Source organism: Panthera uncia, chromosome F2, assembly GCF_023721935.1.
Source record: "Panthera uncia isolate 11264 chromosome F2, Puncia_PCG_1.0, whole genome shotgun sequence".
NCBI lineage: Eukaryota > Metazoa > Chordata > Mammalia > Carnivora > Felidae > Panthera > Panthera uncia.
Window position 1 is genome coordinate 80,038,717 of NC_064812.1, and position 21,647 is coordinate 80,060,363.

The 21,647-nt window shown below is 37.3% G+C and overlaps 1 protein-coding gene and 1 long non-coding RNA gene across 2 annotated transcripts; one reads left to right on the plus strand and one right to left on the minus strand.

Annotated features, from left to right (window-relative positions):
• Positions 1-380: 380 nt before the first annotated feature.
• On the minus strand, positions 381-8,039 carry LOC125924700 (tigger transposable element-derived protein 1-like). Its single transcript, XM_049633413.1, has 2 exons — positions 7,843-8,039; positions 381-1,812 (listed from the first exon to the last, which is right to left on the minus strand). The coding sequence occupies exons 1-2, from the start codon at positions 7,883-7,885 to the stop codon at positions 1,568-1,570; spliced, it is 288 nt and encodes a 95-aa protein (XP_049489370.1). The 5' UTR covers positions 7,886-8,039; the 3' UTR covers positions 381-1,567.
• A 79-nt stretch (positions 8,040-8,118) lies between these two features.
• On the plus strand, positions 8,119-13,097 carry LOC125924973 (uncharacterized). Its single transcript, XR_007458641.1, has 3 exons — positions 8,119-8,183; positions 10,398-10,527; positions 12,084-13,097. It is a non-coding gene; the product is annotated as an uncharacterized LOC125924973 (long non-coding RNA).
• The last annotated feature ends 8,550 nt before the right edge of the window (positions 13,098-21,647 follow it).

Sequence of the window (21,647 nt, forward strand, 5' to 3'; positions counted from 1 at the left end):
TAATTTTGATGTAACCCAATGTATCTATTTTCATGGTTGTGGTTTCTGTTCTTGCTGTCATATTTAAGAATATTTTGACAAATCTGAGATCAGGAATATTAATCCGATGTTTGTTTTTTCCTAAGAATTTATAGTTTTAGTGTAGGACCCACTTTCAGGTACTTTTGCATATTGTGTTTATATCTATTTGTCTCAGCACCATTGCTGAAAGACTACTCATTCCCTATAGAATGGTCTTGGTAGCCTTGTAAAAAATCAATTGAACACATGGTTTTATTTCTAGAATCTTAACTCTATTCCATTGATTATATGTCTATATTTGTACCAATACCACAGTGTCTTGATTACTGTCGTTTTATAGTAAAATATGAAATTGGGGATTCCACATTCTCCTACTTTATTCTTTTTATTCAAGATTGATTTGGCTATTTTGTACCCCTTAAAATTCCTTATGAAATTTTATAATCGGCTTTCAGTTTATACAAAGAAGTCAACTGGAGTTTCAATAGTATTGCACTGAATCTGTATCTTAATTTGGGGAATATTGCCATCTTATGATAAGTTTTCTGTTCCGTGAGATTTTTTTCCATTTAATTTGATCTCTAGTATGATTCGGCAATGTTTTATAGTTCTCTGTGTATACATTTGCATTCTCTTAGTGAAATTTATTTCTAAGTATTTTTTTTCTTTTTAATGCTACTGTACATGGAATTATACAGTATTAAGCTTTAAGACTGTTTATATTGCATGTATGTAGAAAAGCATTTGATTATTCATATTGATCTTATATCCTGCAAACTTGAAGGGCTTGTTTATGCTTTTAATTATTTTTGCATGGACTTTATATGACAGGTCACATCATCTGCAAACAGAGATAGATTTACTTCTTCCTTTTGAAAATAAGTTTTTTTTTTCTTTCTTTCTCTTACCTAATACTCTGGAAATAAACTACAGTAAAATGTTGAATAGCAGTGATTAGAGTGGACATTTTTGTCTTATTCCTGAACTCAGAGGGAAAGCATCCTATCTTTCACAATTAAATACATGAAGCTAGCTTAGGATTTTCATAGATACCCTTCATCAGGTTGAAGGTGTTTCCTTCTACAGGCATACCTTGGAGATATTGTGGGTTCAGCTCCAGAGCACTGCGGTAAAGTAGATATTGCAATAAAGTGAGTCAAATCATTTTTTCGGTTTCCCAGTACTCGTAAAAGTTAGGTTTACACTATGCCATAATCTGTTAGGTATGCAATAGTATTGTGTCTTAAAAAACAATGTACATTTCCTATTTTAAAAGTACTTTATCGCTAAAACAAAATGCTAACTATCACCTCAACTTTAGCAAGTCATAATCTTTTTTTCTCGGGAAGGATCTCGCCTCACTGTTGATAGCTGCTGACTGATAAAGGTGGTGGTTGTTGAAGGGTGGCGTGGCTGTGATTTCTTAAAATAAGCCAACAAAATTTGCCTCATCAATTGGCTCTTCCTTTCACAAATGATATCTCTGTAGCAGGGAATACTGTTCCATCACATTTTACCCACAGTACATCTCCTTTCAAAACTGGGGTCAGATCCTCTCAAACCCTGCAGCTGCTTTATCAACTAAGTTCATGTAATACTGTAAATCCTTTGTTGTCATTTCATCAGTCTTCACAGCATCTTCACTGGGAGTAGATTCCACCTCAAGGAACCGCTTACTTTGCGCATCCCTAAGAAACAACTCCTCATCCGTAAAAGTTTGATCATGAGATTGCAGCCATTCAGACACATCTTCAGGCTCCACTTCTAGTCCTCTGGCTGTTTCCTCCATCTCTGCATTCAGAACACATTAAATATTTACCAGTTAAGTTTGCTGTATTATATGGACTGGTTTGTGGCACCCTAACCCAGTCACCATAACATCAAAGATAACTGCTCACCATCACAAATGTAATAATGAAAACGTTTGAAATGTTGTGGGAATTACCAAAATGTGACACAAAGACACGAAGTGGGCAAATGCTTTTGGGAAACGGTGTCAATAGATTTTCTCGATGCAGTAGTGCCACAAACCTTCAATTTGTTAAAAACCACAGTATTTGCAAAGTATTGGACAGAGTCCAATAAACCTTCAATTTGTTAAAAACCACAGTATTTGCAAAGTATTGGACAGAGTCCAATAAACGAGGCGTGCCTATATTCCAGTTTGTTGAGTGTTTTTGTCAAAAAGGGCACACGGTTTTGTCGAATGCCTCTTCTACACCAATTTTGTATTTCTGAGATAAATCCCACTTGGCCATTATGTATAATTCTTTTTATGTTTCTAGATTCAGTTTAATAGTATTTTATTGTGGGTTTTGGAATCCATATTCATAAAAGATACTGCTCTATGGCATCCTTTGAAGTCTTTGTCTAGTTTTTGATATTACAGTAGTGCTGGCCTCATAGAATGAGATTGAAAGTGTTCTCTCTGCTTCTATTCACAGGAGAGTTTACAATGTTGGTGTTACTTCTTCCTTAATTGATGGGGAAGCTGTCTGGATATGAGCTTTCCTTTAATGGTTACTAACTCAATCTCCTTAGTTGTTTTTAGACAATAATCAATTCAGATCATCTATATCTTCTGGAGCCATACAATTATTCATAGCATTTTTTTCATAATGCTCTTCATTTCTTTAAAGTTAGCCGTAATATATATATATATATATATATAGCCAAGCAAGCTAAAGTTTTGTGAGTTTTTCTGCTCTTGTCAGAGTCAGCTTTTGTTTTTATTGATATTCTCTATTATTTTTCTATTATCTATTCAATGTCCACTCTAATAAATTTTATTTCTTTTCTTTAGGTGACTTTTGTTTTCTTTCTCCAGGTTCCTAAGGTAAAAGGTTAGGTTATTGATGTAAGATATTTATTCTTTCTTTATGTAAGCACTAAGGTATAAATTTCCCTCTAAGCACTGCTTTAGCAGCATCCCAGAAGTTTTTGTATATTTTGATATGTTGTGTCTTCATTTTCATTCATCTCAAAAGTATTTTCGCATTTTCCTTTGATTTCTTATTTGACCTATTCATTTTTATATACGAAGTGCACTTTAATTTTTTTTTTTTTGTACTGGTTATTTATTTTTGAGAGAGAGAGAGAGTACAAGTGGGAGAAGGGCAGAGAGAAAGGGATTCAGAATCCAAAGCAGGCTCTGGGCTCTGTGCTGTCAGCAAAGAGCCTGATGTGAGGCTTGAACTCACAAACCGTGAGATCATCACCTCAGTCGAAGTCAGATGCTTAACTGACTGAACCACCCAGGTGCCCCTGAAGTACACTTTTAATTGCTTACATATTTATAAGTTTCCAACTTCTTTCTGTTTTTGATTTTTAATTTCATTCCATTGCAGTCAGATAACATATCTGGTTTTATTTCTATTGTTTTCAACTTATTGAGGTTTATTTTACAGCCCAGAAGGTGGTCTATCCTGGAAAGTGTTCCATGCGCCCTTGAGAACACTGTGCATTCTGGGATCGTTGGGTACTGTGTCCTTTATATGTCTTTTACGTTTACTTGGTTTATAGTGTTATTCAATAGTCTATTTCCTTGCTGATCATTTTCCTTGTCATTCTGTTCATTATTAAAAGTGAGATACTAAAGTCTCCAAATATGATTGTTTAATTTTCTATTTCTCCCTTCATTTCTGTCATTGTTGTTTCAATCATTCTGGTTCTCTATTAATTAGTTCCACATATGGTTGTAATTGTTGTATTTACCCCAGGGATAAACCCTATTTCACAGTGAATGATCCTTTTAATGTGCTGCTGAATTTGGTTTGCTAGTATTTTTTTCCAGTTTTCCTCAAACTGATTTCTAGTTTCATGCCACTGTGGTTAGAGAAGATACTTAGTATGATTTCAATCTTAAATTTGCTAAGACTTGTTTTGTGGCCAAAATATGGTCTATCCTAGAAAATGTTGCATGCATGCTTGAGTCATATGTGTACTCTGCTTTTGGATGGAATTCTTTGTATATGTTTGTTAGAGTCCATTTGGTCTATAGTGTTCAAATCTTGTTTCCTTATTGATTCTCTGCCTGGGTGATCCATTGTTAAGAGTGGAATATTAAGTCTCCAGCTGTTAACTGTATTACTGTTTATTTCTGTTTATATCTCTGCTAATTTTTGCTTTATATTTTTAGGTGCCTGATTTTGGCTCACAAATATTTATAATTATTGTCTTCTTGACACATTGGGAACTTTACCATTTATATAGTAGCATTCTTCGTCTCTTTTTTACCATTTTTAGTTGAAAGCATATTTTGTCTGGTATAAGTATAGTTATCCCTGCATTTTTTCCCCTTTTGGTTGCCATTTTCTTGAAATCTCTTTTTCCGTTTCTTTACTCTCTGTCTACGTGTATCTTTAAGGCTAAAGTGAGTCTCTTATGGGCAAAATATTATTGGATTCTTTTTATCTACTTAACCATTTTATGTCTTTTAATTAGCTAATTTAATCCATTTATGTCTAAAGTAATTATTTTTTTTTAATTTTTTTTCAACGTTTTTTATTTATTTTTGGGACAGAGAGAGACAGAGCATGAACGGGGGAGGGGCAAAGAGAGAGGGAGACACAGAATTGGAAACAGGCTCCAGGCTCCGAGCCATCAGCCCGGAGCCTGACGAGGGGCTCGAATTCACAGACCGCGAGATTGTGACCTGGCTGAAGTCGGACGCTTAACCGACTGCGCCACCCAGGCGCCCCTAAAGTAATTATTGATAGGTAAGGACTTACTATTGTCATTTTGTTGTTTCCTGGTTGTTTTGTAGATTCATTGTTCTTCGCTTTTTAACCTGCTGTCATTTTTAGTGTTTTGATGTCTTTGATATCAGTAGACTTCAAGTTCTTTATTATGTCTGTTTGTGTAATTGCTACAGGATTTTCCGTTGTGATGTTACCATAAGACCTACATAAAATATCTTGAACTTATACCATCTTATTTCATACTAATAACAATGTAACTTCAATTAATGCATAACCTTTAGACTTTTACTTCTCTTCCTCACATTTTAGTTATTGGTATTACATGTTTGCTTTTTTTATACATTCTATAACTAATAGATTATTGCAGCTAGGGTTATTTTTGTTACATTCTTTTTAAAAAATCTTTCAACTAGATTTTTAAGTGAATTATGCACCATTATATTGAAGATCTAACTATGACCATATACTTATCATTACCCAGTGAGATTTATATTCCTTTCTAGGGTTTTATAATGTTAATTAGCATTCTTTCACTTCTATTTAAAGAACTTCTTTAGCATTTCTTGTAAGGATGGTCTGGTACCAAGAAACTCCCTCAACTTTAGTTTGAGATCTCCCTCCTTCATTTCTGAAAGGGCAGTTTCACTGTGTATAAATTTTTTGATTGACAGCTATTTTCTTTCAATATTTTGAATATGTCATTTCATTCCATTCTAACCTGAAAATTTTCTGTTGAGAAAACTGCCAGTGTTCTTATGTAGGTTCCCTTTTATGTAACTTCTCTTTTTTTCTCTTGCTGCTCCTTACAATTCTTTGTCTGTGACTTTTGGCAATTTAAGTGTATTGTGTCTTGGTGTTGCTCTATTCATTTCAACCTATTTAGGGCCTTTTAGGTCTCATGGACGTGGATACACATTTCTCTATCCAGGCTTAAGATATTTTCAGCTGTTATGGCTTTAAATGTACTTTGGTCACTTTCTTTTTTCCTACTCTTTTTGAAATTCACATAATGCATTTTTTTTTTTACTATGTCTCATAATTCCTATAGGCATTCTTCGCTCTTTTCTCTCTTTGTTTCTCTTTACTCCTCTGATGTGGTAATTTACAATGCCCTCTGATCCGGGTCACTGATTCTTTCTTCCAAACGGTCAAATCTACTTTTGGAACTATATTCAGTTATTCATTTCAGTAGTGTATTTTTTTAATTCTAGATTTATGGATTTTTGTTGTTTGTTTGGATAGTTGCTATTTCCTTGTCAAACTTCTTGTTTTGTTCATGAATCATTTACCTAATTTTGCTTGGGGAAAATGTGCTTTCTTGTAGCTCACTAAACTAAGGGGCTTATCCCTGAATGCTTTGTCTGACAGTTCATAGATCTCTATTTCTTAGGGTCGGTTATTGAAGCTTTATTAGTTTTCTTCGATTGTCCCATATTTACCTGATGATTCATGACCCTTGATTTCTTATGTTGATATCTGCATATTTGAGTAATTGTGCTCCTCTTCCAGACTTTATAGATTTGTTCTGGCAGAGACCATTCTTCACCCAAACACTCAACTCAGTTTGGGTTTCTGGGTGTGTCTGATGGTAATGTCCTTGGGCAGGTAAGACTTGCTAGTATGGTCTATTTTGGGGCAAGACGAACGTTTGAGCTCTGAGGATGGGCATGGGCTGGGGGGGAGGATGTGCCTCTGCTGAGAACAGTTGGATAGAAATTCTGTCTTGGTTCTCTAACCAAGTAAGGCTGTGGGATGGGCTCTGTGGCTGTCTGGTTTCTCTGGCCAGGCTTACTATGTGGTTGAGACTGCATAACATATTAGTAACAGACAGGGGTATGAATTAGCTTCCCTGCCTTAGCAGGGAAGCAAGACAGGATCCATGACCTGCATAGCTCTTTGTTTGGGTACCTGAATCAGGCCAGAGTATTCATTGAATTCCCTGGTCAGGTGAGGCCACAAGACTTGTTCTGTAATGGGGGAAGCCAAGGGCTGTGATCGCTGTTCAAGTGCCACTGTCTGTAGGGCTGTTGAATTGGCTGTGTGCTCTGGTTATGTTCCTTGGCCTTGGGCTGAAGGCTATACTCAGCAATGAATGAGGCTATGAATTAGATTTCCTTCTTGGCAGCAGCAAGGGAAACAGCTCTAACATCAGTAAACCTCTTTGTTGTTTTAAGCCAACATGCACCCCAAGTTTCATAGCCAAATGGGGCCACTGGATTTGTTTTGCAAATTATTGGTTCTGTCTGCTTTTCTCTAGAATTGTGCATTGTTGGGCTGTACTGCTTCTAGGAGTTCTACTAGCCTTTCTGGTCAGATGGAACTGGAAAACATCTCCACAATGGGTGGGGCTATGTCTAGACTCCCTTGCTTGAAAAGAAGGACAGGGGCCACTCCAGGTTACTTTCAATTTCCCAAACAGGCTCTCCTCTTGGAAAGGCCTGATGACCACCCTTAGCCTTGCCTATGAATTAATCTCTATACCTGTGCATAGCACAGGACGCCTCCATGCCAAGGTTTTGCTCTATGAGTGATCACCTTTTCCCATCAGCCTCTGGGCTCTAGGGCTGCTCACTCCGCTTCCAGAGGTTGTCTTCATTCCTCCTGATCAGATGGGGCTGGAAGACACTCTCCCTAGCAGGTAGGGCCATGACTCCATTCCTTGCCTGAGCATGGGAAATGGGGCTCTGGTGCTGGCAAACCTCCTTGTCTGAGGATTAGGAAGATCTGTACCTCACCGAGTTCCCTGGTCAGAATGCGTCCTCAACTTGGTTCTGTAGATAAGCCAAGCCTCTGGCTGGGATGACTCCTTAGGCTCTGCAGATGGGAACTCAGCTCACCAAGATCCATGTGTTTGTTGGTTGTCGGTTGTTGCAAGTCTCTTACCTTTATCACAGGCAGATACTCAGTGGTTGAGCCCTACTGGTTTTCCTGCCATCCCTGTGGGGTGAGATCAGAACAGGTGCTCCTACAAATTGACCCCATTGTTGGAGGAGGGGGCTAATTGTCCCTTATGGGCAATCTTTTCGCCTGGAGGACACAGAGGCTCAGGGGAGAACGCTCTGTGTGGTTGTGGACTATCTTGGGGGAGACGCAAGGCAGTCAGCATGAAGCCGTTTCTTACCCTTCCAGTCTATTTGGGCTCTGAGGTGCAGGGGCTCCATCATCCTCACCCACTGATGCTAGGATTCTCTTAGTGATGTCTTGCTCATAAATAGGTGATAGTTATTCTTCTTGTGAGAGGGAGTGAAGTAAGGAACAACCTGTGTCACCATTTTAGTGACCTTGCTCTACAGTTCACGGCATTTTAGGTCAAAATGGTGTTCTAGGAACGAGTCATTGGCTCTGAAGATGCTAATTATGATGTAAAGAGAGGATTCATGGCACATTCTAATTCAGACTTTTCAGGAGTTGACTGTGTGCTGGTACCACATTGATCGTTCTGCTTAGTCAAAGGCATAACAGGTGATCAAATAATCATGTCAGCGGCATGCTGGTTCCATCTCTGAACTAGGCAAGATATCTGGTTTTTAAATTCCTCTCTAACATTTTTCACATGTGGAAATCGCTGAACCTTGCTGAACTTTAATTTCTTCATTAGCCAATGTACCTCTTATCTCCTAAGGGACTTTGTAAGAAAGAAAGTAGACAAAGAATGTTAACGCATTGCAAAATGATAAAGGGTGAGGTGGAAATGCCCATTAAAGGAAAGGCTGAGATCAACCTTTGGCTTCTAACTTTCAAGCTACAAAAGCTCAGACAAGTTGCTTTGAGTTTCATTTTCTTTTTTGAAAATAGGATTATAAAAATAATCTTTAAAGGTTGTCTTATTGAGCCTATGCAGTGTACCCGTAGAAGATAATATCTAAATTTGAGGTATCCTTGTTATTAAAATTGCTATAAATGCATGGCATTTCTTAGATGTTATGGAATCCTAAGACAGTTAAACACATTATTATCACAAGGAAAAAAATGCGCTAAAGGATTAAGCAAAAAAGAAAAAAAAAAAAGACACATTAAAATACCATTTTTTAAAGCAAAAGTCCACACTTGGCATTTGTGCCTTTTTCTTAATTAAAAATGTTATGTACATGTGCTTAAGGAGTACATTGAAATAAAGAATTTAAAAATAACTTAAAAAAAAAAAGATTAGAATAGGGGTGGCTGGGGGGCTCAGTGGGTTTAGTGAGTAACTCTTGGTTTCGGCTCAGGTCATGGTCTCATGGTTCACGGGTTCGAGCCCTGTGTCGGGTTCTGCACAGACAGCACAGTGCCTGTTTGGGATTCTTTCTCTCCCTCCCTATCTGCCCCTGCCCTGCTTGTATGCACACACACTCTCTCTTTCTGAATTCTCTGAACAATAAATAAATAAATAAACATTTTAAAAAAGAGACTAGAATATATTCTGTTTTAAAAATACATATTTTCAAAGAGATATCAGTTAGAAATTATGGCATCAATTGCTACAAAAATGAGGTTTTCCTACCAGGTAAGCAAAGAAAAAGATATTGATGACTTCCTGAGATGATCCAGGCAAGGTGCTATGAAGACAAAATAACCAGTTTTCAGCTACTTTAGTAATTGGAAACACTAAGAATGTTAATAATTTGGCCTTATTTAAGGATGCCTATGAAGACCATAATATAAAATGGTGGTATCCACTGTTCGTTTAGTTAGAAAATCTCTCTATGCACCCTAGTATCCACGCGAATGAGTGCGTTTTTCCCCTACCGTGTCTTGAAGCTTGAACTCCTAAACGACTATGTCAGAGCGTCTTCTACACGCCCCCAACCGCACCCCCAAAGCTCTAGAAGAGAGATGATTTTTTCTCTGGCGGTACACCGTGTACAGATACATTTGGCGTGGCCCAAAATCAGGCAGAAAAATGTTAAACCCCTCTCATCCTCAGGTACCTGCTAAGAAGGGATTGTGTGACCGGCTTGTGAGAACCAGGGTGTAGGAAAGGACTTTACACTAAACTGTGCTTTTTAAGGAGCGTAGATGACATTTCAGGGTTCGGTATCTACAGGGAGCCAGTTCCCAAATGACATCAGTAGGAGGCAGCAGAGCACAGTGCTGAGAACACGCACAGGGGCGCTGCTCTGCCTGGGCAGGAGCCCCGCTCTTCATGCTGCTGAGACTTTGGACGGAGAATTTATACCCTCTGTGCCTAGATTTCTTGCGCTATCAAACAGATTAGTAAAAGTACAGGGGCACCTGGGAGGCTCAGTCAGTTAAGCGTCTGACTTCAGCTTAGGTCATGGAGTCACATCTCCTGGGTTCAAGCCCCACTTGGGGCTCCGTGGTGACAGCTGGAACCTTGAACCTGCTTCGGATTCTGTGTCTCCGTCTCTCTCTGCCCCTCCCCGCCCCCCCCCCAATAAATAAACACTAAAAGTACTATTTCCTAGAATTGTGGGTATTAAATTAGTTAACATATTCAAAGTACTTAGAATCTTACCTCACAGACCTGAATCTTACCTGCTATGTAATGAACAAACCAACGAAGGAAGTACAGGTAGTTTTTTGAGCAAAGGTTATTGTTTTTAAACTAGGCCACACAAGTATTTGTTGAATAACGATTGTGAACAATTCATTTAACTTGACAACTATTTATTGAACATCATTTATCATATTAACAGTTATTCATATTAATCAGAACCCTAATTATTATTATAGGATGAGGAGACACTGACTCCAGCCCCAGGGAATTTACAACTACAGGTTGAATTTGCCACTAAAGGTTGAATTTGCCACTTCAAGATTCAACGTGAACAGCTGTTCACGACTGGAGGACCAATGCTTATTTGTAAAGATCATTTTACTTCATCCTGCAATCAAAGAGAAGGGAATTTTTGTTTCCTTTTGAATCCCATTCACATATCTTTATGTAAATATGCTTTTCATGGTATCCTTCAGTCTTTCATCTGATGTTTCACACCTACTAATTCTTTTTTTTTTCCTGAGTGTTCTTTTTTCTTTTACAAGATGGACAAGAGATTGTTTTCAATGTAGGCTGTATAAGATATTTTCTGCCTAGGGGATATTTACATTCCATAGCATAAATTTCTGGTATAGCTGAATAAGCATGGGAATTCCTGGCTGCTTTCCTATGTACTGGAAGAGACACTGTGTATATGTCTTTGCTCCTTGAGAGAAACCTAACCGCCAAGCAGCAATATACTGTTCTAGCTCTAGGCCGCTGTGTCCCACAAATGGGTTTGTGCAGTGTCAAATCCGAAGAGTGTCACGCACACAAATGTCCGCGGTCTCCTCGACAGTAGCAAAACCCATTCATGATTGAATCCAAAAAAAGGCCAAAATTGGCCTGGAGGCCCAAAAGCGGCACTCTGGACTCAGCAGTAAGCACAGTCAGCGCAGTTAATTTTTCTCCTGTACGCACAATTTAAGTCATGCACACACATGTGTACACAATAAGTAATCCTAGAAGTGAGGGCCGCGGGGAGTAAAATAGTAACAACAGCTATTAGTTATTGAGCAGCTAAGAGAGTCAGATACTGAACTAAGTCGTTCCTCGCCGGTAGATCACTCATAACTTACCTGTATTAACATCTCCTCTATTACACATAAAGACACTAAGATTCAGGAGAGTAGGAAATCTCTCCAGAGCTCCCTGGTAAGCCCCAGGAATAGGTTATAAACCCTGGTCCTACCTAACCTAAAGCCTACACTGTGAAATACTACACTGCTCCATAGCACACAGGAGCTAACAAATTGATTATCATTCTCCATGATATCATGGCTCTCTCTTTTTTAGCCCTGGGCTCCTTAGACCTGACCTATATTCTAGGTATCCAAAGACTCAGTAGTAAACTACCTGCTTCATGCTATCCCCACATATAGCACAATTTTGAGTATATTTTCATGCTAATTCATATATGATTGCTACAACTAATGCTATGATAATATAAATAATGTGTATATATATAATTATTCAATTACTGAGTGAAAGGATGTTAATGGTAAAATCCGGAAGACTCAGACAACAGACCTAGAAAGTTAAGAGCCAAGGAAGACATATGGTACTAAATAAGAAAAAGTTATGTTTACATCAAAAATTCTTTTTACCATGCATAGCATTTTTCCAAGGAATAAATCAATAGGAAATGCTCTAAGATAAATATTTTGAAAAGGTATTTAAGTGTCCACTCCCTAACCAAACCTGACAGGATATATCGTTTTCCACCTGCAGTTTTATGAGACTGCACCTTCCTCCGGGAGTATGATGGGAAGGAATAAAGCATTGTTGTCTCACTTGCTTCATTTGGAATGTCTTTGAGTGATGTTGCAAGTTCAGATTTCTGGGTTTTGAATCTTAATCTTCTTTTCTATCCCTTTTGACAGTGTCCTTTACTGAGTGATGTCTCAACATCAACCTTTCCCGAAATGTCTGATGTAGGTTGTGAAAAGCTCGCCGCCTGTCAGGCAAGGCGGCCTGTGAAAATAACCAGGAAGATGTAGCAAATGGACTGTCTGCTGCAATTTACAAGGATGCAATTAAGGAGATTATAGAACCTGCCCAAGATCACACACACGCACAGTAAGTTAGGATGCTGACAAGACGGTCTGAGAGTAGCGCTTTATGCTCCAAGTTGAGATATTACACAGTCTCTCTGGCGACCCGTTTCTGTGTTTCCATCTTTAATATTGTACCCATTTCTTTATTCCAAATTTTAACTCATATAAATTCTTTACATCGTATGTACTGAGGATGACTATACACAAAATCTAAAATACACACTAAACATTCACATACGACACGTAAATGCATAATTCAATTAAAGACAAATTTGGCAAACTTGATGAATCTGGTACTGGCCCTGATCCACCCACGTCAGCCAGCCTTCACCGTTTCCATGAGTGGAGACCCCGTCTCCAGTCCTTTACCCTGTGTGTCTTTACTTGGAAGCATTCCTTTTTGGCTACAGCATTCTACCTAAGCGCCTCCCAGGAGCAGTCCTCTAGCGTGCATCTTCAGAGCTGATGGATGAACAGCCTGACCCCTTTACTTCCCGGACTGTGGAGAGTGTGTCTGAGGTACACAGTCTTTGTCACATGCCGCAGAACCCCCTTACTCTGGGCTCAGTCACCCGCTATTGCTTCCTATTCTTCTCTATCTAATTCACCCCTTCCCCTGGAAAAGACTCATGGGATCATCTCTGAAATAAATGCTGTGCATCCAAATCCTTGTCTCAGGATCTTCCCAGGAAACTCAAACTATGCTATGGAATGAAAATATACAATCTAACTCTGTTATACATATACGAGTCACACTTTAAATCAAAAGATAAAGTTTTGAGAATGCAATACTTAAAATACAGCAAAAGCACCAAAAAATAGCCTCTGTCATTATACCGATATGAAACAAAATGTACTTTAAGGTAAGAGAATTTTTCTGGAGATAAATAAGGACCTTTCTAAACAATAAAGATTCCAATTCACTAAAAAGCTGTATGATTCTTAATCTCTGTAACATAACTTCAGAAAAATAGATATAATAATTCTAAATCTGTCTAATTTAGTTTCAAAATAGATAAGGCAAAAAATGAGAGAATTAAATGGAGAGAAGAAAAGTCCATAATCATTGTGGGAGATGTTAAAATGTTTCAAAATAATTGAGAAAATCTAAGTGGACAGGAAAACCAGTGTTCACTGATATAAAAAAATCTGAGTAACACATTAAGAAATTGTGTAACGTAGCTATGAATACATAATTAAGAAACGACCTCATTTACATATATAGAACACAACATTGAAGAATGAAGAATTTATAGTTCTTTGAGGTACATATTGAACAATAATAAAAATGACCATATGCTGGGCCATAAAGAGAGCCTCAATAAATTTCAAAGGATTGACTTTATTCAGAGTATGTCCTCTGACTAGAGTGGCATTAAGGTAGAAATTAATAACCAAGAGAAAAGTGTAAAGATTCCATAGTTCTTAAGTATAAAATGACACATTTCTAAATAATTTATAATATTTGTAAAACACACAGAAAGTAGAAATATTTTGAACTAAATTATAATAAGAGCACAACATATCAAAACATGTTGGATGCATCTAAAACAATGCTGTAGTGAAAAATTTGTAATACTAAGTGCATATATTGAGAAGAAAACCTGAAAATCAATAAGATAAATCTTCATATCAAAATGATAGAAAAAGAACAAATTTAACACAAAGTTGAAAAAGATGGTAAGAAGACAAGGTTTATGTAGTAGGAAACAAACACGTATTAGGAAAAAAACAAAATCCAAAAGTTGATTATTTGTAAAATTAATAAAATTTATAAATTTATAGCAAAACTGATAAAAAAAGTGGGATAGAAAACTTTATTGATATAAGAATTGGAAAAGCAGATATCACTGCAGAACTACTGACATTCAGAAACATACTAAAATAATATCATGCTAAATCAATGCCAATAATTTGACAATTGGCATGCAATGAAAAATCATAATTTCCCGAAATGACAGAAGAAGCAGCATAAAATCTGAATATATCTGTTATAAATCATTCTTGTAAATCCTTCCTCAGGATTCAACCTTGGTAGTTGGAGCCCTGAATTCTCTCAAATATTAAATTAGGGAATGTTTTTGACCTTATGCAAATTCCACAGGTAATAATGATAAAGGGAACACATTCCAAAAATTTTTGTGAGGTCAGCGTATGCCTAAAAAAGACAAGAAACAAAAATTTACAGATGGATCTCTGTCACAGATACAAGTATCTTAAGCCAATTAGCAAGTTAATACTCATATAAAATTATACTATATACTGATTGAACAGGTTTATTCCCCTGAAGCAAATGGTTTCAAATAAGAAAGTCAATCAATAATGACTCACCGTATTAGTAGGAAATAGAGAGAAATCACAATAATCTCAAAATCACATGATGATCTTCAATACCTGGAAACACCCATCCTCTCAGCCCGACAGGTGACTGAGTCGTCCAGAGCTCAGAACCACAATGAGTCCTCTGCTGAAACTATACCATAGTTTCTTCTCATGCACATCTGTTCATCCTTGCCCTTCGTCTCCTCGGCATTCCTTGAAACACCTCCCAGGCACTGTCCCCCATCTCAGAAGCAGCTTTCTGAGGAACCCAGACAGCTGCATCCTGATTTTATCTTTTGAATGCTTGTCTAACAGCCCAGGAAATTGAAGGACCATAACTCTATGTCCACCTGACACATTATAGCTCTTTTCCTCTCTAACCCCAGGTCACCAAGCATCCAACACTTTCTTGAGTACTGATTTAATATTCCTTTGTATTATTTTCTTCAAGTACATGGTCAAATGTGAAATATGTAAACTCTATCACAGATACATGTTACACACATTACATGTAAATTATGGATATTCACAAATATATAATTTGGCCAAATTTAATATGCAATCTTATTAATGTATCATATATTCCAGTCTACTAGTTTAGCAGCTGTGTTAGGCTTTTACATACTTATATATTATAATTTTTATTTAAAGCAAGACAAAATGAAATCTCATCCTTTCATTTGAAATTTTATTCACTGGTAATATTGACTTTTTTTGAAGGTTGATAAAATCCTTAGCAAAATATATGGTGTAAAAAAAAAAGGCTATCTAAATGTTACATCTATTTTTACTAAGTTTTTTTTGAAGAGCTTATAAATACCTAGTTTTTAATGCAGCTGCTTTTCTCAGAATTAATGATATATAACTTCCATAATAAAATTAGAAATGTTTAATAGCATGAATTTGTTTTTCATTTACATTGTTATCATTCTGAGATAATAAATATAATATTTATTAAAAATAGCTGTCATAGGACTATGCATACTTTTGGAAGCATATATCCAGTAATGTTTAAGTTCTCATAACCCTATTTACCTATGTAAATGAGGATACGAATACTCACTTTGTAGCATAGATATGGTGACTAAGTTTGCAAGGCGCCTAGTATATCTGCTCTGTAATAGAGATGCCATGACTTACATTGTAGAAAAAGGAAAAGCTCTTGGCATATTTGAGGGACGAAAGTGAAGAGACACAAGCAGACAGTATATGAAAACAATCATAAAATGACTGCCAATACAGTGGCCTAATACAGTAGTTCTGAATGAGAGGTAACGAACAACATCCGGGTAAAACGTGTAAAGCCTTCCTAAAAATGGTCCTCTGAAGGCTGTGGGACTCTGGGAAACTAGTCACATGTAAGACTTGGCAGGAGCAGGTATTAAGGACATGAACAAGAGAACTCACCGTACGGTGAGTAGGGTAGATCCCGGCTAGGCCACAGACCTGAGGGTCCAAATAGATGTGAGGGAACACACAAAAATAACAGTACGTGATTGTGGCCCAGTGAGACTGTCACGGTGGTGTGGCAGCCCCCTGAACACAAGTAGGCCCTCAGCCCTAATGGCACCTGGTGGTAATTAATTGGAGGAATAGTGTAACTACATGATTTACATAGAAATTCTAGTCAAAGAGTACCTGAAGGGGAAAGATTCATTTCTCAACATTGGGTTCATAATATAATATCAAGGAGAATATGTAACAGTGAATAATAATTAATTCAAATGCAATTCATTTAAGAATCCCTATTTTGTGGTGACAAACCACTCAGAAAATGGCAGTACAAAACCAAATTTGAAATAACCCTACTTTCAGTGGGTGATGGGCATTGAGGAGGGCACCTGTTGGGATGAGCACTGGGTGTTGTATGGAAACCAATTTGACAATGAATTTCATATTAAAAAAAAAAGTGTACTCTCCAAAAATAAATAAGACAAACTCATTCCCATAGACTTACAAAGTATCTTTCTCTGAATCATATATTAACCTTCACTTCTATTATTTTGTATTATCCATTTATTTAAAATCAGTACATAGTTTTGAGGAGCTATATGGAGTCATGCAACAGTAAACTAAAGAAAAACAATTCCCATGTGGGTATGTGGGCTTTAGAATGGGATGATTGGAGCACATTTTATAGCTTGTACCTGGGAAAATTCTCATGGTAACAAGAAGTTGACTATAGGGAGAAAGGAGAAGATACAAATAACTTGGGTAGCATAGATACAATGTGGGGGGCATTAGAGTCAAAAGCAGCTGTGGAAGAATTAGCCTTAAAGTGGAGAAGAGCATCTCTTCCAAGGACTAGTGGAAAAGAGGCCAGGAGCACAGAAGTCTAGAGCTCTCATAAGTGAATGATTTTGAGAGTGTCTGTTCCTGATAGTCTTATCTATGAGCTTTGCACAAATTAGATGTTAGTAGACATCTGAATAAGTGAAAAAAAATAAGTTTTAAAATTAAATTATGCACATAAAATGCACTTATAACAGTGACCCTCTGAAAGCACATAAAAGATTAGCAAAGTCATTTATAATATATGAAGAATATCTAAGTTTAAATGATTCATAATTAAAGGACAAAATCTATAAAAAATACAACATATATGATGAAATTTCAATCGGTGTCTGATTCATAAAACTCCTGGAAATGTTATGCCATTGCAATGAATCCCAAACTGTTCTGACAATGCAGGAATGTTAAACCTTCCAGTTATTCTTAAACCATGATAGGTGATTCATTAGGAACATTGTACTTTGTTCAGTCCCATTCAGATCATGGAAAGGAAAGTCCATGTTGCAGCTGAGCTAGAAGACATGACCATTGGCAGCACATTCCAATGACTTGTAAGTAGCAGAGACACATATTCTGAAATTTCTGGCTCTTTCTAATGCCTGCGGATTGTCACGGCACACCAAACTGAATGTAGGTCAATTGAACTGATGTTCAATTGAATTTGGCTGGTGGAAGGGGAGATGGAGTTATGGGGGGGTATAGGGTGGGTCAGACATTCACGCTTTGGCCACTGGATGAGAGAGAGCAAGGGAAATCCCCTGGGCTCAGAGGGTCATAAGCAAAAATAAAACACGATTAACTGTGTAATTCTGAAGTCACTTTGTACTTGCAGACACATAGGTGATGGAGATACATGGGTGCAGTTTGACTCCCAGCTCCTACTAACGCTTAGCTCATGATATTGGCCAAATCAGTCAGCTTTTCCAAGCTTCCACTCACCTTTTTGCAAAATAAAGATTGATGGAGCCTCTTGCAAGACTAATAAAAATGTTATAAATAATATATTTAAAGCACTTACACACAGCATGAAATACGGTATAAGTTTGTAAATCATAGATCCCGTTAGAAGTCGTAGCATTAATAACCTAATTCTTTCAACCCATGATGAAGCAGATATAAAGATTTATTCCTAGCAACGTTAGCTGCCCTTTGCTATGGAAGATTCCTGCTCAGTCACCAATATCACTTCCTAGTCAGCTTTCATTTTGAAATCTGAAGTTCTTTATATTTAAAGTCGAAAACAAACTGAAATACGCCACAGTGTCTTCCCTGGGTGTCACGCTCCGATGTGTGAACACCAGATGCACTACCTTCCCTAGAACAATATAATTACTGTTATGTAATTATACTGCAATACTGTTAGAGAATATAGTAATACATAATAATTTTAGGAGGGTGATTTCAGCCTCATATACTATGTGACTGGAAGTAATTGCTGCTGTCTAAGAGTTCAGCCCCTGGTTAGGCAGCCTTTTTATCATATAGGAATGTGCTGGTAAAATGCAGGTTAGCATGAAATATACGGATGGAGGGTCCCATTTCCAACAAATATTAGCATGGATATAGTTTCCGTCTTGTAGAATTTCCCTTTTAAATAATCCAAAATGCAGAGGAGATAATATCAGTCATGCTCTATTTAGGGTAAAATTTTATAACACAAAAACTTAAAGTTCTCAACACCACTTTATCTCAAGTCATCTTTAAAACCAAACAAGATCAGCTATTTTCCTCTGCATTGTACCTACAGCTTTGAAAAACATCCATACATTCAAATATTTTAAAATTTACGTATCAGAGTACAGTTGAAAGAAAAGACAAATCAGTAAATAGAACAAAATAGAGGTCCAGAAAGAGACCCTCAAAAATATAGCTGGCAAGTCTTTGAGAAAGTGCAAAGGCGATACAGTGGAGCAAAGATAATCTTTTCAACAGATGATTCTGGAACAACTGGATATCCACACACACAAAGACAGATCTAGACGTATCTCACAAAAATTTAACAAACCTTGACTCAAAATGGATCATAGCCCCAAGTGTGAAACACAAATCTATACAAGTCCTAGAACACAACACTAGAGAAAATGTAGATGACCTTGTGTATGTTGATATCATTTTAGAAAGCACATCAAAGGCATAATTCATGCCAGAAATAATAAGATGGACTTCATAAAAATTAAAAGCTTCTGCTCTGTGAAAGACGATATCAAGAGAATGAGAAGATGAGCCACAGCCTGGGAGAAATATTTGCAAAAGATATCTGACAAGAGACTGTTTTCTAACATATACAAAGAACTCTTAAGAAAGCAAACAATTTGATTTTTAAAAATGAGCCAGAGACTAACAGACGCTTTGCCAAAGAAGAGATACAGATGGGAAATAAGCACATTAAAAGATGCTCTACATCATATGTCATCAGGGGATTGCGAATTAAAACAATGAGATACCACCACACACGTATTAGAATGAACAAAATCCAAAACACTGATAATATCAAATGCTGGTGAAGATGTGAAGTAACAGGAACTTTAGTTCATTGCTGGTGGAAACACAAATTGTTCAACCATTTTTGAAGACGGTTTGACTGTTTCTTAGAAAAGTAAACACATCCTCACCATATGATCCAGGAGTAACGTTCTTTGGTCTTTACCAGACGAATTGTAAACCTATGTCCACACAAAAACCTGCACATGGGTGTTTATAGCAGTTTTATTCACAATCGCCAAAACTCTGAAGCAACCAAGATGGTCTTCAGTAGAAGAATGAATAAATTAATTGTGGTACACTCAGGCAATGGAATATTATTCAACACTAAAATGAAATAAACTATCAAGCCATGAAAAAACATGGAGCTACCTTAAATGCACATTACTGCATGAATGAATCCAATCTGAAAAGATTGTCTGATTCCAATATATGAAATAATGTGTGATTCCAACCGTATGGTATTCTGGAAAAGGCAAAACACTGGAGACTGTAAAAGATTTGTGGTTACCACTTTAATAACTGTGGCAATGATAAGCATTAAACCATCTAATTCTTTTATTATTGTTTGTTATTGTTCTGTTTTATTATCCTTAACCTCTCTCAGGTTCCTACCTACCAGTATTGCAATTTCAGAAACAAGAACAACTTTATTCTAAATTTTTTATGGTTTTTTATTTATTCTTGAGAGAGAGAGAGACCGAGCATGAGAGGGGGAGGAGCAAAACAAGAGAAAGAGACAGAATCTGAAGCAGGCTCCAGGCTCTGAGCCATCAGCACAGAGCCCAATGCAGGGCCCAAACTCACAGACCGTGAGATCATGACCTGAGCCCAAGTCGGATGTTCAACCGAGTGAGCCACCCAGGCGCCCCAAGAATAACCTTATTCTAAATAGAAGACTATCACAGCTTTGCAAAGAATACCAGCATGTAATGTCTCTTGAGTGAAGAAGACAAATGACCTTTCCTTTGGGGAATTCTGCTGGAAAATGTATTAGCTTGCTTGTCAGTCCTTGTGCCAACAATAACTATGCCCCTCTCAGTCAGTATGAAATGTGTATTTGCATCATGACCCATGCCCAGGATAACAATTAATTATTTGCCTAGGAAATGAAATTAGAACTAAGAGATTCCATATGCACTTGAGCTGTCTCCTTACTGGACACATGACCAACTTCATCCCTGTCAGCTGTGTGGTGGGCAAAGTAATCATCCACAGAAAGTGGACAGGACAGATGGAGACAGGTCCTTGACTCATGATCTCCCACTTCTAGCTCTTTTCTGAGATTTGGCTGCATTCACTAACTCATCCTTTATTTTTATAATAAAGTTCCTGGTTTTGATTTTGCTAGTTCAACTTGGTTTTTGTCATTTATACTGAGAGTGTTCTAATCAAGTCAAAAGATGGTCACTTTAAGAGCACAGAAGAGACCAAGGTTAATTCTCCTAAAAAGAATGGTCTAGAATTTGAAATTGGGCAAGACATTGAAATTGGATATTAATGGGCTGAGATGGAAACATTGTGAGAATGGGAACAGAGTCTATGTAGGCAGAGGAGGGGGGAACTATGAGAGCTCGGGGGGAGCAGTGATTAGTCAAAGATGGGAGGTATATTTTATGGAGGAAAATGAGAAAAAGAATGTTGAAGCCAAACATCAAAAGATCAAAAGTTTAGTAAAATAAACTTTTATTCTGTTATCCATGGGGATGCACCAAGGTTTGTGGTCATAGCCAGAAAAAAAAATTCCCTTTCAAAATTTTGCACTAATTATTTACTTTCACATTATTCCACCCCATCATTGCCCCTATGCTTTTTTTTTTTTTTAAATCATTCTCCATGACTTGGATCTTGGAACTTGAATATAATTCAGAACTACTTTGGAAATCCAAATTGGGGCATAGATTTTACAACCATAATCCCACCTTTATATTTCAGTGTGAGAGCAAGGTGCCCATTAAGAGCGACTGGACTGTTGGAACTTTCCTCTCTAGTCACCCTATTTTACAAACAACAAACTGCATTTTAGAATAGAATAGTCACTCATCCAAGGCCTTTCAGCAAGAAAGTTATAGAGCCTGGAGACAGACCCACTCTTCTAATATTACCAGGAGTTAAGGAAAAGGCTCCACAGAGAGCTAGGGTTTGTTCAGGCCCTGAAAAGAAAAGTTGGTCACACAGGTTGCGAGAAGGATGTAGATGGCACGTTGGGCAGTAGGGCAGGAATAACAGTCTTTACCACTTACCAGCTATGTTGCTTGGGAAAGGCCGAATAATCTGGCTGAGCCTGGTCTCCTT

Bases quoted from the DNA above. Each gene is read 5' to 3' on its own strand.
- LOC125924700 (XM_049633413.1), bottom strand. From the start codon at position 7,885: ATGATGGAGCCCCTGCACCTCAGAGCCCAAATAGACTGGAAGG. The intron at 1,813-7,842 runs GTAAGAAACGGC...TTCTGAATGCAG, and splicing joins AGCCCAAATAGACTGGAAGG to AGATGGAGGAAACAGCCAGA.